General features: G+C 44.7%; 3 protein-coding genes across 4 annotated transcripts; 1 reads left to right on the top strand and 2 right to left on the bottom strand.

Moving 5' to 3' along the window:
* Positions 1-3,185: 3,185 nt before the first annotated feature.
* On the bottom strand, positions 3,186-5,418 carry LOC120649070 (putative pentatricopeptide repeat-containing protein At1g03510). Its single transcript, XM_039925749.1, has 2 exons — positions 3,794-5,418; positions 3,186-3,559 (listed from the first exon to the last, which is right to left on the bottom strand). Exon 1 carries the CDS (start codon positions 5,278-5,280, stop codon positions 3,976-3,978), a length of 1,305 nt encoding a protein of 434 aa, XP_039781683.1. The 5' UTR covers positions 5,281-5,418; the 3' UTR covers positions 3,186-3,559; positions 3,794-3,975.
* A 216-nt stretch (positions 5,419-5,634) lies between these two features.
* Positions 5,635-11,149, bottom strand: LOC120649071 (derlin-2.2). Of its 2 annotated transcripts, XM_039925751.1 has the most exons (7): positions 10,878-11,149; positions 10,651-10,750; positions 8,066-8,280; positions 7,844-7,927; positions 7,066-7,119; positions 6,426-6,527; positions 5,635-6,335 (listed from the first exon to the last, which is right to left on the bottom strand). In XM_039925751.1, exons 1-6 carry the CDS (start codon positions 10,974-10,976, stop codon positions 6,471-6,473), a joined length of 609 nt encoding a protein of 202 aa, XP_039781685.1. In that variant the 5' UTR covers positions 10,977-11,149; the 3' UTR covers positions 5,635-6,335; positions 6,426-6,470. The 2 variants fall into 2 exon arrangements, with proteins under 2 accessions (XP_039781685.1, XP_039781684.1); XM_039925750.1 differs by lacking the exon at positions 6,426-6,527 and having other exon boundaries at positions 5,692-6,335; positions 10,878-11,148.
* Positions 11,150-12,788: 1,639 nt separating this feature from the next.
* Positions 12,789-17,004, top strand: LOC120649069 (muscle M-line assembly protein unc-89-like). Its single transcript, XM_039925748.1, has 4 exons — positions 12,789-13,861; positions 15,618-15,702; positions 16,456-16,497; positions 16,600-17,004. Exons 1-4 carry the CDS (start codon positions 12,929-12,931, stop codon positions 16,668-16,670), a joined length of 1,131 nt encoding a protein of 376 aa, XP_039781682.1. The 5' UTR covers positions 12,789-12,928; the 3' UTR covers positions 16,671-17,004.

Here is a 17,004-nt window from a genome sequence, read left to right as displayed (position 1 = left end):
GAAGAGATGAGCATGAAGCACTTTGTCTAGTGTGCATCATCATTACCCTTTTGAAAAGTATATGCTTTCCCACAGATAAAGGCCAACAAATTGAGTATCCTTGATGCAATCCACACATGTGTACGGATGGCACATATGCAAAGTTGTCAAGAAAATATGTCTACTAGTCTTAGAGAACAACAGATAAGCCAGCTAGGCGCTTGCTATTACCCTGCTAAGCCTACAAGCTAGGGCCCAAAGAAGGCAAATCAAAGAGTTGGACAGTTTTTCAAAACTCTACAAGAGAAGCCAAGCAAACGGTGTAAAAGAACAGTAATAAAAGATAAATGCATACTTAAGTACAAAGCAGTCCAGCACAAAGCAATTTGTTTTAGGCTGTACCATTTCCAACCAAAATGAGCACACCAAGCATGTTTGGTTTTCAGAAGCATAGTGATGTGCTTTCTAGATTCGCCCGGCGATGTTATACGGTGCTGAATGTTGGCCTACAAAAAGGCGACATGTCCAGCAACTGAGTGTAGCAGAGATGCGGATGTTGCGGTGGTTTTGCGGGCACACAAGGAGGGATAGAGTCCGAAACGAAACTATTCGGGATAGGGTCGGGGTGGCACCAATTGAGGAGAAACTTACCCAACATCGGCTGAGATGGTTTGGACATGTCCAACGGAGGCCTCCTGAGGCGCCGGTGCGTAGTGGGTTCTTGAGCGGGTCGATAATGTAAAGAGGGGTAGAGGTAGACCTAAACTGACTTGGGATGCGTCGGTTAAGAGAGACCTTAAGAATTGGAATATCTCTAAAAAGATAGTTTTGGATAGGAGCGCTTGGAGACTAGCTATCAATGTGCCTGAACCATGACCTTTATTTCTTTTGGGTTTCATCTCTAGCCTACCCCAACTTGCTTGGGAAAAAAGGCTATGTTGTTGTTGTTGTTGTGATGTGCTTTCTAGCTATGCTTCAACTGTTTACGAAAGACCAACAAATCTGATAAACCTGCTGTTGTGAAGTATTAGTGGATTGCTCACCTCTTCCCAATAGCTTAAGCTTTTGGGTTCATCTGGTTGGTGCATGAAACCTAACATGGTATCAAAGCCAAAGATCTCGAGTTCGAGTCTTGGTAGAGACATCTTTTAAGTCCTCCGCTCCTTTCTTTATTTCCACATTTGTGCCTTGTTCCGGCTGCATGTGAGTGGGAGTGTTGTGAAGTATTAGTGGATTGCTCACCTCTTCCCAATAGCTTAAGCTTTTGGGTTCATCTGGTTGGTGCATGAAACCTAACACCTGCTTCCCATTTAGAGGCTCCCACATGCATAAATAACAACAGATATAAACCCCTTTTATTAACACATCACCTCCTGCAGGTTGAACTTACATGCACGTTAGTGACTTAGTGCGCTCCCTTGAACATGCTCTTCAATGGTTCGTGAACTATATGGAATCACCAAGGTTTCATTGTCCATATATTTGAAGAAGATTTCAATGCAGAAAAAGTATTGGTGCAAATGAGCAAATTTAGTGATCGAAACAAGCAGTAGAAAGGACAAGAAATTATGAGTGTAGAATGTTGTCCAGTGGCAAGATCTGTTGGCGAAGTTAGGTCGATAGAATAACTTACACATCAGCCAATAAGCTCCCTGAAATGGGGCCTACCACCACTAACAATAGTGATCCACACTTGCCCCCCACAATGCTAACAACAGAGCTAGTTAATAGGGACCACTCATGTAGGATGTTAGGTAAATGTCCTTCCAGGTAATTACAGAATCCATATGATTCGGATCACTCACTACAAATCAAGGTTAAGAGCAACAGTTATTGATACCAGACAGTTAGCTTGTCATATAAGGACAAATTATCCCCAGTAGTGCATCAGCCATATTAACTTCATTGTACTATTCCATAAGAATCGCAATACCTGATATTACTACTCGCAACAATGTCTTACTGAAGCTAACCAAATAGTAGTAGTTCCTACCACTACCCCCCACCCCCAAAAGAAAAAATGAATACAAGTGTTTCTTATTTATATATCTGAATTATCTCATTTAGTTCAAATCCTAAATCTTGGAAATAAAAGTTTGGTGAAGGTTTTTCCAGATCATACAGACACATCCCAAACTTTCAAACTATAATTAACATATAGTATAAGACAGTAAATGCCACAGATTGACCGTCCGAAATATGAAGATGTGAAAGATGTACAAATAGTAAAACAAATTATACTATAATGTGCTGCAGACGAACATTTCAGATAATTTGGTATTAGCATGAAGCTAGAGATACTAAATAGTATAAGAACCCTTTTTGCAAGAATTTTTTTGCTTTACTTCAAGTGTTTAAGAAACAGTCACCAGCCTTGGATCAACATCCAACTACTTATGGGTTGTGAACTTGAGGCAGTCTGTGTAGATCCAAGGGCCTAGGATTGTGATTGAAAAATAAGGTGCTTAAAGCACACGAGAATAGTGCCATCCTTTAAAAAAAATGGATAATTTGAATACGAAAAATATGAGAGCTAATACTACTTCCGCACCTCGTATATAAACAAACTAGAGGTTGCTCTATGATAAATTATTAGAAACTAGATGAGATGGATGAAGATAACCAAAAAGACACTAAGGATCTTGCTTAATGCGCCAACTTTGACTAACTATGTTTATATAGTTTTTCTAATAGGGCATGCTTTCGGTAAAGATGTGTGAAAGTTAGCATCATATGCACTATCAGCTAAAGGCAGTCAAAGTTCCATTAGAAAGCTAAAGGTAGTTCCCCGGTCCATAGAAACTGACCTAATAAAATAACATTTTTTATTTCAGAAGAAGCAACAAATTCAGTGGGCAAATGTGAATATTAACCTTAGTACCTTTCTCTCTGTCGACTGAATACGGCAGCAAAGAATAAAGAGTATGTCGACTGATCATAAAGAAAAGGATGCTTGAAGAAATCTTCATGGATTTTCCAGCAGTCAGCTAAATTCAGTAAAATTAATGTCGACTGATTGTAATGAGGATTGTGGAAACCAAACACATATAAAAATTTAGAGCTAAGTGACTGGGAACAGTAGGAATGATGTTTTAGTCTCTATTGTTCATTGGAATGAATTACCATTTTTTACCATGAGTGCTGGTGGGAAATGATATTCAAGAAAGAAAATGGACTTAATACAATAATTGCACAGACTTTTTGGCTGACAAAGATGGCATTTAAGCTTGTATTTCAAGAGTATAAGTCCACACCATATCAGATTGGAAAATGACATCGGAAATGTATGAATAAGATGGTACAAAGCTAACTGCTTCGGTTAAACTTTGGGAGTTTACACTGAATATCAATCCTAACCTAGTTCCATGGATAATAGCTGTTTAGCATGCTGTAGTTGATAATTGGTAATCAAAGTATAAATTCTTATGATGCAACAAATGGAGGGAGCACTAATCTCAACTCTCAAGTCTTGGAACAAGAGCCAAGAAACTCAGATTGATTTGGGGGCACAGAAGGGTCACGGTTGATGGTATGCATACGTCTGATTTGCTCCACCGCAACAGAAGAAAAGTTCATGTTTCTGCAGGATTTACAGACTGCAGTTAACTGTTTCACCATATAAATGTTTCTGCTGAATTTACAATCAGTTAAGTTCTACAGTCACGTCAAACACTACATATGGCATCTTTCAGATAAATGTGGAGTTAGGACCCTAGGTAAGTTAGATGTTTTTTCCTAAATGCTATAATAAACACGGTTGTGTTTCAAGTGAATAAATACAAAGCAAAAGAAATTAGTTTTTTTTTTCATTTACCTTCCATGCACAAGTGACCATTGCATCTGAATAAACCTTGCTCTGCCAGTGCCCAGTGATGACATTTCTCAAATGTGTCCTGATTTTTCATAAAGGATCACTGCAAGCAAAGAATCTAAACCATAGTTTGGCTAGCATCCACAATGCATCATCAGGGCCGAAAAAATTATCAGGACATTGCATTAGCAACTTGACTTGCGATTTATCATCCAACTGCTACCAGGCAGTCTCTGCACACCTCGCTGCTCCATCTCCCTTCTCACCCGCTCTGCATCCTCATGCATGCCACGACCTGAATAGATGTTAGCGAGCAAAACAAAATTTCCGGCATTCTCTGGTTCGATCTCAAACAATGCTCTCCCAGCAACCTCTGCCAACCCCACCTCCCCATATTTCCTGCAAGCACCAAGAAGAGCTCCCCAGGCTTTTGCTGTAGCCTCTACTGGCATTGTCTGTATAAACTCGTAAGCTTCATGCAACCGTCCTGCCCGGCCCAAGACATCAACCAAGCACGAATAGTGATCTCTGCATGCCTCCACTCCATATCTCTTGGTCAACACATCAAAATACTGCAACGCATCATCTGAATGGACAGAATGGGCGCAGGCTGCCAACAAACTAAGAAACATGATGCTGTCAGGCCGAACATCATCTTGGTCCTTCATGTGTCTGAAAAGCGACATTGCAACCTCTGCACGGCCATGGAAAGCATAAGCTGAGACAAGAGAGCTCCAAACAACCACATCACGATCCTGAACCTGGTCGAAAACCCTCTGTGCACTGGCTAGTGATCCGCAGCGCCCATACGCTTCAATAAGGGAGCTGCCAATGTGGGAAAGCGCGGACATGCCATGCCGCACCGCGAAGCCGTGCACCTCCTTGATTGACGTCAAGGAACCCATCGCGGTGCACGCGGGGACGAGCGCCAGCAGAGTGATGAAGCTCGGCGCGACGCCTACCCTTCGCATGTGTCGGTAGACCTCGATGGCTCTGGCTGGATGTTCCCCTGACTCGGCAACCGCAGCAATCACAGTGTTGAAGCAGGAAGCTGTCGGGGCGACGTCCATGGCGTCGAGCGCGCTCGCCGCGGCGGTGAGGTCGCCCGCCCGGACGTGGACGGAGACCATGGCGCTCCAGACGACGGCGTTGCGGGCGGGCAATTCGTCGAACAGGCGGCGGGCGAGTTCGTGGGAGGCGCCGGCACCGTAGGACGCGATGAGGGCCGAGGAGAGGAAGGGGCTGGAGAGAAGACCACACTTGGCGGCGAACGCGTGGAAGGAGGCGGCGGCGCGGGGAAGACGTAGGGCGGTGGCGGACTTGATGGCGAGCGGGAAGGCGTGGGCGAAGGAGGGGTCGGTGGGCGGCGGGAGGTCGGGGGCGGAGAGCATGCGGGAGAAGAGCGAGAGCGCATCGCGGTGGCGGGCGGCATTTACGTGGGTGGTCAGCAGTTTCGTCAGCGACGCCAGGCGGCGGTGGCGGGAGGACATCGTTTTTTGAGTTGAGCTCGCCGGGAAGAAGACGACGATGACTGCGTTGGATTGGAATCGTAGCTTTCGGCTTTGGAGAACCTGGAAATAGCTGCCAACTCGGCAACTTCATTTCGCGTCCGAGTGTCTCTCGCTAAACTTCGCGCTAGAGTTAGCTCGATGCATTCTTTCAAAAAAAATCCGATCCAAAAGTTCTTTCTTGCATCTATAGTTATATACTTTCCCGTAGATGTGCAAGGAATTCACTCTGTTCTGCTGGCTGCTTCTCCAGCCAATCAACAGTACAAATATCCTGTAAATTTGAGCAATTTAAAAGAAAAACTCCCATAGCACTAGAAACGCCAAGAGGTTAAATTTAGATCCGAGGAAACAGAAGAGTCATTGAAACACATAGGGTCAGAACATCCAGACTGCGGAAACAACAGAATCAGTAGGGCAAACAAACAACCACCACAATGCACAATGTTAGAGCTAATTTTTGCACCATTCTGCAATTACAACGCTCGATGAAATTCTCACGGCCAAAGTAGCGAACTTAACTCTGGTTGAAAGAGCTTCTTAGACTACACTGATTCCATGAAAGAGTACCAGCCTAACAGGTCAGATGATGTTAGCCATTGCAAGAACAAGTTCCAGAAACATGAGGTATTGAGGTGGCCTGTCTGGCAATCACAATCATTTCGGTCGGCGTTGCCAAGGGGTGAGAAACTCAGCTGCCTCAGATACTACTAATCTTTTGTTATGCACAATAACTCTCATCAAGCCTGTATAAATACACAAGAACATTAGCTTGTACAATCTCGCAACTTGAGCAGATAAACAAATTGCCGCCTCACATCTGTCACAGCCTCAGGTCATCATTGAACCTGGGGATCTGGACCCATACCGCCAAACCTTGCACCCGCACCAACCCCAGCATTGGGTGCCTGTGCCACAACAACATTGTCATCAGCAAACAGAGCCTTGATGAACGAAGGAGTCTTCAAGGGTCGACGGCCAGTCATCCGCGGGTACACATCTTCCAGAAAGTAGTACACATGTCCAGCAATCATACCCTGCAAAGAAATGTGATAATAATTTAGATATGGATCACTGACTCCTACAGAAAATAGAGAATGATGAAGATGATAGTCAGAACACAATACAGGCAAACTACACAAGACTCCTGCAGTTCAATCATTCATGTGTGCTCAAATGAAGCTCATGATTCCGTACAGTCCGACAATTTGAATCAAGATGACAGTAGCCTATCAAGAATGCAAGAGGTAGATCTAGTGAGAGGTGTAGAACATCGATACAAGGTCTTGTGTCACACTGATTTAGTTTTCTGATCGAAACCTAATTAGACAAATGGACAAAATGTACTGCACAGACCCTGTTTTTTCTGATCCCAACCTATGCAGAGAAATGGACAATCTGTACCGCACAGACCCTTTTTTTTCTAACAAGTTGAACAAGCTTCAACATCATCTATTGACAACAGAGTTGTGCAGAAAAATGCAGAAGTGAGATGGACTCAGACATTTAGCAGCAACTCAAAAGCTTCAGAAGCAAAATACAATATATTGCATATTTTGCAAGTAGGAAATGCCAAACTAAAGTCACACAGGCAAGCTAATGGCCATCAGCTACATTCATTTAGTCAGCTGGTGGGTGACAGAAAATCGGGGAAATAAGTACTATTCCTATAAACATGCATGAAAAAAAATTCCCTACAAGATTCGATGGTCAAATTTCGTCATTACAATAGTAACTATAAATTCGCCAGAACAAGAAGAAACATACCAAGAGATCCACCCATGTGCTGCTTCCAACAAGGATAGAGAAGCCCAAAAGGACCTGCAATTCAAGAAAAAAATTGAGACAATGATCATGTTCTGCCTGGTTGGAGCTGAAATCTCATTAAGTTAATCTATATTACAAAGATGTTCTTTAAGAAACAAATTAATAGTGCTGCCTCAGTTTCACAAGTTCTAGCCAAAATTATCATACGTTTTTAAAGTAAAATCGAACCATTTTCTTATATAGATTTCTGATATGTATTTACTGCTATGAGCATTTATTCCTCAATCAAATGAATTAAGGGGTTATGGCATTCATTTATCTCACACCACATGCACCTTTTGAAACAAATAAATAATACAGTAAGCAAAACTTCCATAAAAGGTTAGTGTTCTTATTTATATTGTGGATGAAAACTAGTATTTATAATGAAGGAAATGGAGCAATCCAATTAATACATAAAACATTAGTAAGATAGAACTCTTGCAAGCACATATTTCAATCATTGGAACAAAAAAAAAGTAGCCAGGAATCACTAGATGTGAGAATTGGGATACATGGCAAATAGCAGATATTTTAAAGAAATGCCAGTATGTAAGCATTTCCCCTATGAAGATATGCGCAACCAAAAGAAATAACATTATTTCACATCTTGTGCAACATTCAGGAGTGAGAAGATGATTGATTTCATACAGATAGGGTCACTATAAAATAATTTTGAACATCAGGTGGGCTGCTGCAAATGCTGTGGCATTCAGGAATGGAGCAGGAGAACAATTACCCAAGGTAAGTAGGCAGCAGTAAAGGTGAACAAGCCCAGAAAGCTCATGTGGATGAAGGGGTTGTGCTTGCTCCAGACATAAACCTGCCATCACATATCAAAAGTCTCAGAGTTATTACTAATGCTCTGCATCAGACACGTGTAAGATTTTGCTAAAATATGCCCTAGCTATTGAATTGAGAACTTTCTTTTTAAAAATTATGAACACTGGAAGTCCCATACCATCATGAACGTCAGTGAATTGCTCAAGAACAGAATTCTGGCAAATGTCTCAGAAACATAAGGTATCATCCCTCCAATTAGAACAATGCCAGTTAGGACAGTAGCACCAAATAAGAGCATGTAGAAAAAGTCTGCAGTTCTCCCTCTAAATGAGTTCTCCTCGAGAAGCTTGCAGTACCGTGCAAGAAAAAACATGTGGAACATAAAATCCAAATCTGCAGAAAGAGTAAGATTTTTTTTAATTATAAGAATGAAGAACTTAAATATGCAGAAAAATATTAAGCAATGCTAGCCTGGCAGTACTTAGAATCTGCAAGTTTGGAAATAGTGCACAGGTACACACGCAACAAGCCAAGAATGCATAACCATTCCGTGCTATTAAATGAATACACATAAACTAGCATTATATCCAGAGGCAGTGGTTCTATATGCTTGAATATTCAGATGCATAGTTGACCTTTGTCGGTACCCCAGGACTGGGGTACCCCCTCTTGCTGTGTCTAGGCAAGAGTCTCGTAGTTATCCTTAACTACGCCCTGACGGCCGAGCAGCCGGACCCCTGTGGTCCTGAGCCCAGCCCTACTCTCCCGGCAAACGGCCCCGGACCCGCTCCCCGCTTGGGGAGGATCCGGTGACGCCACGTATCCCGGAGGAGGTAGCCCTCAGCCAAAACAGCTGGGGGCCCCGGACCTCCCAGGGAGTTCCGGACCCCCGCCGGGTCTCGGACCCCATATACTATCCGGACCCCTCAGCAGGGAGGAACCAGGGTTCACCTTACCGTTTGCACTATAGATTTTACCGTTTTTACTGTAGGGGTAACCGTTTTTTTGACTTTTGTATTTTTAAATTTTGAATCGGAAAACACCGGTTACCGCTACCGGTAAGTGTTGCCGCCAAGTAGCGGTAACGGTAAAAATCACCGGTAACCGGCGATTTACCGCCGGTAAGGTGAACCCTGGGAGGAACCGACACCCCGCCTGGGGCAGGTCCGGAGCCGCCACATGTCAGTGAGTGCGGCCACGCGCGCAGGACCGCGTGGCTTCCCCTGGAAGACTTGCCTACCTACCGCATTCAATGCGGTAGGAGGAAGTGCGCTCTGCCATAGCAGAGCCCGAGGCGGCTTTTGCTAGGTTGCACTGTTGGTCGCGTGTTACCAAGGCGCACAGTGCAGTCGCTGGCGCCGCCCACGCCGCGTATGTCAGTCTACTATGCCAGTTGGGCACGACGGCTCGGCTTCGCCCATTATGACGCCTACACGGTAGCCTCGACAGACTACGCCGCAAGCTACACTACCTCAACGGGCGCCTCGCCGATGGGAAAGGAGCAGACCCCCCTCGGTCAGAGAGTTTACAAGACGATGAAGAGTATCCGGCAAAAGATTATCTATCACTATACCACCATTAGTATCTATCTAGTATAATATACATCATTGTTGGGCCCACCTGTCGGGGTCCAACGCCTGTGTATGCGTCCCCCTTGCTCTATAAAAGGGAGACGTCCGCTAGAGAATGACTCAAGCCCAGCTGGACAGAGGATAGACCCACTCATACTAAGAGCAATACATCACACAGTGGATGTAGGGTATTACGCTCCGGCGGCCCGAACCACTCTAAACCCAAGTGTTCTTGCGTTCTTGCCCCCAAGCTAGATCGGCCTAATCGCTTAGCGCTTTCCCGAGTACTCCCCCTCGGGGCTTAGGCGGGTGCATTCCGCCACCCGGCTGTGGGTACCCCCAAAAACCCACGACAACCTTGAATGGACGAAAAGAGTTTCGAACATTATTATTTTGATCTGAAATCCAGCATAATCATAAATAAAGTTTGTACATTGTAGACCACAACACACACACTCTTCATAAGCATGGCAACTAAAGCAGCACGTCACACAATTAACACTGATGGCACAGGATCCGGGTCACATTAAAAAAGGCTCAACGGACAAGGGAAAGAGACTCTTCCAACTTTTTCCGAAGGTTAGAGGTTGAGGTTAGAAACCTAATAACTAGGTTGCTGGTGAGTTTACAATAGGCTAACAAAAGGGGACACATGAAACAGGTCCATACTCTTTCGAGTCTAACTTGTCGTTTATGCACATGCACAACTCCAACAAACATAAATGGATGGGATGCTGTAAGGCGCACACGGCACACTAGTTCCTCATTGGGTGTGCGCAATGCTTCCATCGTAACATGTCCACGGTGGCACCTTGCATCACTTGATGAACAACACCCTAGCAACCAATGATGTAAGGGTCTACTATGTCGTATACAGAAAACAGTGCACCTACTTGTAACCGCATAACTGCCAACCTGCACGATCAGTCTGGTAGAGCTGTATGGTTGCTCCAACGTGGCTGACTAAACAGCGGTCAGTTACTGAGTTTCATAACCATGAACAGAATACAATAAATGTGTATGGTATGGCTAATGGACTGGCATTTATTCAACAAATTGACACATCCCCATTCAGAGCTGAAAACTAGTGTCCCCTGCAAGGCGCACTCTATGCAATATATAGTTCAGACATCACATCACCCTGCACTGGCACTTGCGGGCTAGGGTAAAGGTAAGGATGAGGAGCACATACCCATCTTGCGGAAGTAGAGGAAGTTGGTGACGAGGCGCCAGATCTCGTACTGCTGCACCACGAGCTTCGGGTTGAGGTAGAGGTGGTAGGGCGAGATGATCTGCGCGGACGAGCCAACGGACCATGAGCACACGATCAAATAAACACCGGAACAGGTGCCAAATCACGCGATTAGAGATCCTAGCAGGAGAAGCATCTCCTAATCATGGGAGAGGGAGAGACGATACATCGAGGGTGCAGCCGACGGTGGTGACGACGGCGGCGGTGAGGTAGGAGCGCGTGATGATGGGCATCTGCCGATACCACTCCTCCACCGCCTGCGCCATCTCCCGCGGGAGCGGAACCCTACCTCCCCCTCACTCTCGTAAACTCTAATCGGCCCCAATCGGCCCGTGATCAAATCAAGGAGGGAGCGGTTGGAGCAGACGCGACGAAGGGGATGGAGATGGAGATGGGGTGGAGATGGAGGGGGGGTTTCGCTTTCCTGGAGGACGCAGATGGCGACGTGGTCTTAATCCTTTTCCCAGTGGCAGCTGTGGGCCCCCCAAGGGAGCCTGGCAGCTGCGTCGGCAGCAATGACGTTGGTCTCCCAATGAAAATGCGCCACGTCTGAGATCCACGTCGGATCGGGGCTGCGGGGATGCCCGGACGGTCGAGAAAAGCCCCCCACGGTGGCGGCCGGCCACCGGTTACGAGTTCCTTCAGGACAACAAATTTTTATTATGCCAATGCGTATTCAAGCTTCTTTTTCATCATTTCGACGGAGTAAGAGAGATTGATCTTCCCTTTTTTTCCTTTTTTATCATATAGAGAAATCTCCTTTTTCAATTTCAACATATATGAAAAAAGTGCTCCAGCAGATTGATTTCCCCCTTTCTATATGGAAAGGGAGATGTGATGTCTCTCTTTTCTATTGGGGATTGGAGAGAAATTATTGAGGATTGAGAAAAAATAAAGGAAAAAATGAGATGGAAAATCAATCTGCTGAAGTAGATTTTTTCAACATCAATCCCCTATGTTGAGAAAAAATAGAAAGGGAAAAAGGAGAAGATCAATCTGTTGAAATTGCTCTATGAGCATGGTTGATACTCTATATTTCAATTTTTCAACCAAGTGCAAAGGATCCTGGTGCACAACCTAGCTCTTCGAATACCAATAATTCTCCAAAGACATACAATTGCTCATGATAGTTGTGCGGCTAACCAATCAATTACTCTATTTGAAATGGACTAGCTACATTAAAATGAGAACCAAGCCTTGCTCACGCAGACCGCATTGCATATTTGCATCTTTGAACGAGGCCGGTAGAAAAGTAATCGAGATTCAGAATTAGAGTTGGCACTTGGCAGGCAAGAAATAGGACGGTACAATGACTACACCTTGTAGTTAAGAGACAAGCCAGTTTGTTTTTCTTTTAAAATAAAATCAGCTCGTTCAATAAGTGCTTTCTTTCTTCCACCAATTCGATTTATCGGTGACACCTTTAAAATATGAATGTTTTCTCTAACTCTCACTTTCTTTCTTGCAAGAGAGATGGAGAATACCTTTTATCTCACATTTGAGCACCTTGCCCCCACCAACCATTCAACCAACACTGCATTTCTAGTCTATCTTACACGTGTTTATAGATAGGTAAAAATCGAAGGCGACTGATTTGAGTTGTTTCAAAATTTGATTAAAATCTTTAAAGAGTAAAATGCACTAAGGGTCCTTAAACTAGTTGATTTGTTCTGTTTAGGTCCATGAACTTCGAAAGTGCATTTTTAGGTCCACGATCTATTCAAGTGTGTCACTTGAGGTCCAAAACACCTCTGACTAGCATTTACCGCGTTGCTGCGCCGCTCGCCGCTGCGCTTTGACCTGCTGTCAGCAAGCGGTGAGGTGGCAAGGGAGGCGAGCGGGGGCAGGGATGGCGCACGCATGGGCCGTGCGGGGGTGTGGCGAGCCTCACCATGGTCAGAGGTTTTTGGACCTCAAGTGAAACACTTGAATAGTTTGTGGATTGAAAAATACACTTTCGAAGTTCATGAACCTAAACAGAACATGTCAACTAATTTAAGGACCCTCAGTGCATTTTACTCATCTTTGAAAGATAAATGATCTTGAAGTACCTTCGGGCAACCAGTCTCCTCTCAAATTTGTTTCCCAGTCATCCATTTGACCATTTGTTTCCCGAAGCGCGGTTTCGAGAAATTTTGAACTCCCCTCTCGCGCAGCAACGCCATCACGGCTTTTGAGCTCCCGGCGAGGGTTCGGGCCGCGGCGGCGGCGGCGCAACATGGCCGGGAAGAAGACCACCCCAGTAAAGCCCGCCCCTCCCTCCACCCAGCGCAACGGCGGTGCCACCCCCGGCTCCAAGGGCAGGCCAAAGCAAGCTTCGGGTGAGTCCTCAGCCGCCAGCGCCAAGGCGCGGTCGGCCCCGAAACCTCGCAAAATCACCAAGGAGAAGCCGGCGGCCGCGAAGAGGAAGCGCGACAAGCCGGAGCCCCAAGAGGGCGGCAAGCGTAAGAAGCAGCAGGCATCCGGCGACGCGGCGACGCCCGCGAAGAAGAGGAAGAAGGGCGACGGCCCGGAACCCAAGCCCACGAAGAAGAAGCAGCAAGCCGGCAAGCCGGAGAAGCCCGCGACACCCTCGAAGAAGCAGAAGTCATCCGGCAAGCCGAAGAAGGCCGCGACGCCCGTTAAGAAGCAGCAGTCACCCGGCAAGCCGGAGAAGCCCGCGACGCCCTCGAAGAAGCAGCAGTCATCCGGCAAGCCGGAGAAGCCCGCGACGCCCGTTAAGAAGCAGCAGTCACCCGGCAAGCCGAAGAAGCCCCTGACGCCCGCAAAGAAGCAGAAATCAACCGGCAAAGCGGAGAAGCCCACGCCGAAGAAGCAGCAGCAGTCACCCGGCAAAGCGCGGAAGTCCCCGGCGCCCGCGACCACGCCCACGAAGAAGAAGCAAGCCAAGAGCGAGAAGCCCACGCCCACCAAGAGGAAGCGCGGCGACGATGAGTCCCAAAATGAGGCCAGAAGCCCGAAGAGAGATTCCGGCGATGGGGATGCGCCCGCATCTACGCCCGTGAAGAAGAAGCGGAAGGAGCAAAAGGCGGCTGCGGTCGACATGGGTTCGTGCAGCTTCCCGATGGCGCGGGTGCGGCAGCTGATGCGGGCCGAGGACGCCACCATCCGCGCATCCAATGAGGCTGTCTTCCTCATCAATAAGGCATCGGTATGACCCCCTTCACTTTTCCACGTTTCTACTCTAAATAAATAAATAAATGCAATGGTTTATGCTAGCAGATCGATACGATGATGGAGGATTAAAGCATCATATCATTTTTTTCCCGGATTGCGATGGTTTAGGAATTAGGATTGATTTCTATTGAGTTATTAGGAGTTACTTTGGTGATGCTGTCAACACCGACAAGATATTTGATGAATTGCCTTAGATTTTGTCACCCGAATCCATCCTGCCCGATTTGTGTATATGAAAGAGAAACAATTTGCCTTCAAACTTGCTAGTGGAGTTATGATGACCTGTCTTAGCGTGTCTTCACTGTTTTGCAGGGACTTGTCGGACTCATTAGGTCCATGTTACTGAGCTGCAGGATTTCATTATTTAGATTATATTAGGCTAGAAATTCTTGCCTACCAAGTGTAGTAGAGGAGCTATGAATGCCATCTAGAGAGAATGTTTATTGCATTGTCAGGGGTTTCCAGATTTGTTTTCTGTCACTTTTGTACATTTGCTTGAAGCATTGCATTATTTACTAGTCATCATGATAAAAAAAAAGGGCGTACCCAGTGCCGTAGCCTAGATACTGTCTGGGGAAGCATTGCATTATTTACTAGTCATCATGATAACATTCCATTTTTAGATGATTTGGTTCTCCACAAAACGTCCACTATCTAGGCTTGTTGATGGTGTTTGCCGACCATACTTCCTTGATAAATTAGGCGGAAAACGCTGAGTTAGAGATTCAAGAAATTGGAATTCATTGATAATTTATATTTATTTACAAGGTGTAATTGGACATGAGTAGTACATTTACTAGCTGATGTGGATAAATTAACATGTTCTACCAATTAGATATTGGGGGATTAAAACATCATATCATTCTGTCCATTTCCTACTAATTGGATGATTTGATTATCACTGTGTTACTTCTGTCTCAGGAACATGTGCCCCCCAACACACACACCACCACCACCAAACCCATGCCTCCCTATTTGTGTCTTTACTGTGTACACCAACACCATACATGAAACAGGTTGCCTTCAAACTTGGTAGCTAGTGGAATTATGAAGACCTTTCCTAGTGTGTCTTCATTGTTTTGCTGGGACTGAAATATTGGTGTCTATCATATTCTTGTGTATTGAAACATAGGTTTATGTTACCGTTTACTGAGTTGCGGGGTTTCAGTAATCAGATTATATAAGCCTAGTAGTTCTTACCTGCCAATTGTACTTGAGGAACTATGATGTTACCCAAAATGTTGGTGGCCACGTATGGAGGGTTCCAGATTTGTTTCATGTCACTTTGACTCCTGTTCATCTGTTCGAAGCTATATGTTGTCAGCTAGTCTGTAGTTTCCATGGTGATAAATCATCTTTAGCTGACTGCATTCTCTATGGAATGCCCAGTATCTACTGTCTAGGCTTGATTCTGCTGGTGTTTGTTGACCCCAAATTCATACACTGGCAGAAAACTGAGTTAGTTATTGGAGAAATTGGTTTGAATTTCTGTTTTGTTGATGATTTACACACGAATCATAGAAAGATTGTTCAAGAGTACCTTACCATAGAATCTGACAAAGAATTAGCTTCTTCATTATTTTTGGGAAAAAAAGAATGGTTGTACTGCTATTGCAACTTGCAGAATGCATTTCTGTACCATTCATAAATTTGGCAATAACTGCTGACATTTGATTCTTGCTATATTTCTGTAATTTCAATTGATGTTGTACTTTCACATGTAAATGCAGGAGTTATTCTTGGGGAAGTTTGCAGAGGATGCTTATCGCAATGCCCTGAAGGATCGTAAGAAGTCAATTACTTACGATAATCTTTGTAAGCTGGCCCTTTCTTCCTCTCATTTTGCAGTTTTCTTCATCATCTATGCTTAAAAATGCAATTAAAGGTGTAAGTTGTGACTTCATTTAAGTAAGATGGAAGAAATATGTAAGACATACAAACAATACACAGAAAACCCGAGATTTGGTGAACACATGAGTTGTCTAGTAAGACGACATGAGTATAGATTGATCTTCAAGGTTGAGAATTTGTTTAATGTGCCTTTGACTACATAACTGTCCAAATGTTGGAGGCTTCTCATATCTTTTGTTTTGTGGATCTATAAACACCTTTCACTGGAAAAAAAAACATGCCATTTTGTGCATGCGGTTAGAGGAACCTTTCTTTTTCAGTCAAGCATCGCTATGGAGTAAAGGAAAACAGTCAATGTAGATTGTATGCAGTACACCACTGATGCGTGGGAGACAGCTGGTCCCCTAAACAACCTATAGATGCCAATCAATTTGATCTTTTTTTTTTCTGTTCTTGTGGGCCTTAGTGCGTAGCTGTGAGTCCGTTAAAGCTTAGTCACCCACCCCTTCCCTCTCTAAACATAGCCATTTATATGCATACATTAACTATTAATTTCATGGATATTGTGAATTAATTTAATATTTATTCATCCAAGTCCTAGCTGTGCTCCCCTCGCACTAATCTTAGCATCAAAATCAAACCTGTTTCGCAGTGGTTTGTACATACTACCATTTTATTTTGTTGGTGTATCTGATGCCACCTCTGCTCAATTTTCAGCAACAGCTGTCTGCAGCCAGAAGGGTTTCAAGTTTCTTTCAGGTAAATGTTCATCTTTTCGTTTACATCTCTGGGAAGGTACACAGCTGCTTTACTGTATAAGGCACGACGAACTGACCAGCCCAACCCTGCATATTCTTTCAGATTTTGTACCGCAGAGGGTAACAGCAGAGGATGCTCTGAAGGTAACCGGCTTGCAACAAATCGTAGTCTGACGCTAGGTTGTTAGTCTTGTGTTGAAGCGGAGTAGGTTGTTTTTTCAACACGTGCAAGTAAACCTGTAGTAATGGATCCCATACTATCGTAGATCCACATGGCAGATGATGCCCCCATTTTACCTCCTGGGATCTGGTAGCCCATAGCTTAGAGTGTACTGAAGATGCTTCATCTGGGGTCTGGGCTGGGCATGTTGTGAAATGCTTGAACTGACTCTGCAAGTTAGATGCTTAGAACAAGAGTAGCACTTCCGGAGAGAACCAATCCAAGTTTCTGCGTATGTATCGTATGAATTTCTTCTGGATTACAAACAGTATTGGTGCTTGAAGGTTC

The sequence above is a fragment of the Panicum virgatum genome, chromosome 9K, assembly GCF_016808335.1.
Source record: "Panicum virgatum strain AP13 chromosome 9K, P.virgatum_v5, whole genome shotgun sequence".
Classification (NCBI taxonomy): Eukaryota; Viridiplantae; Streptophyta; class Magnoliopsida; order Poales; family Poaceae; genus Panicum; species Panicum virgatum.
Note: the sequence above shows the minus strand (reverse complement) of the source record. Positions and strands in the feature narration are given on the sequence as shown.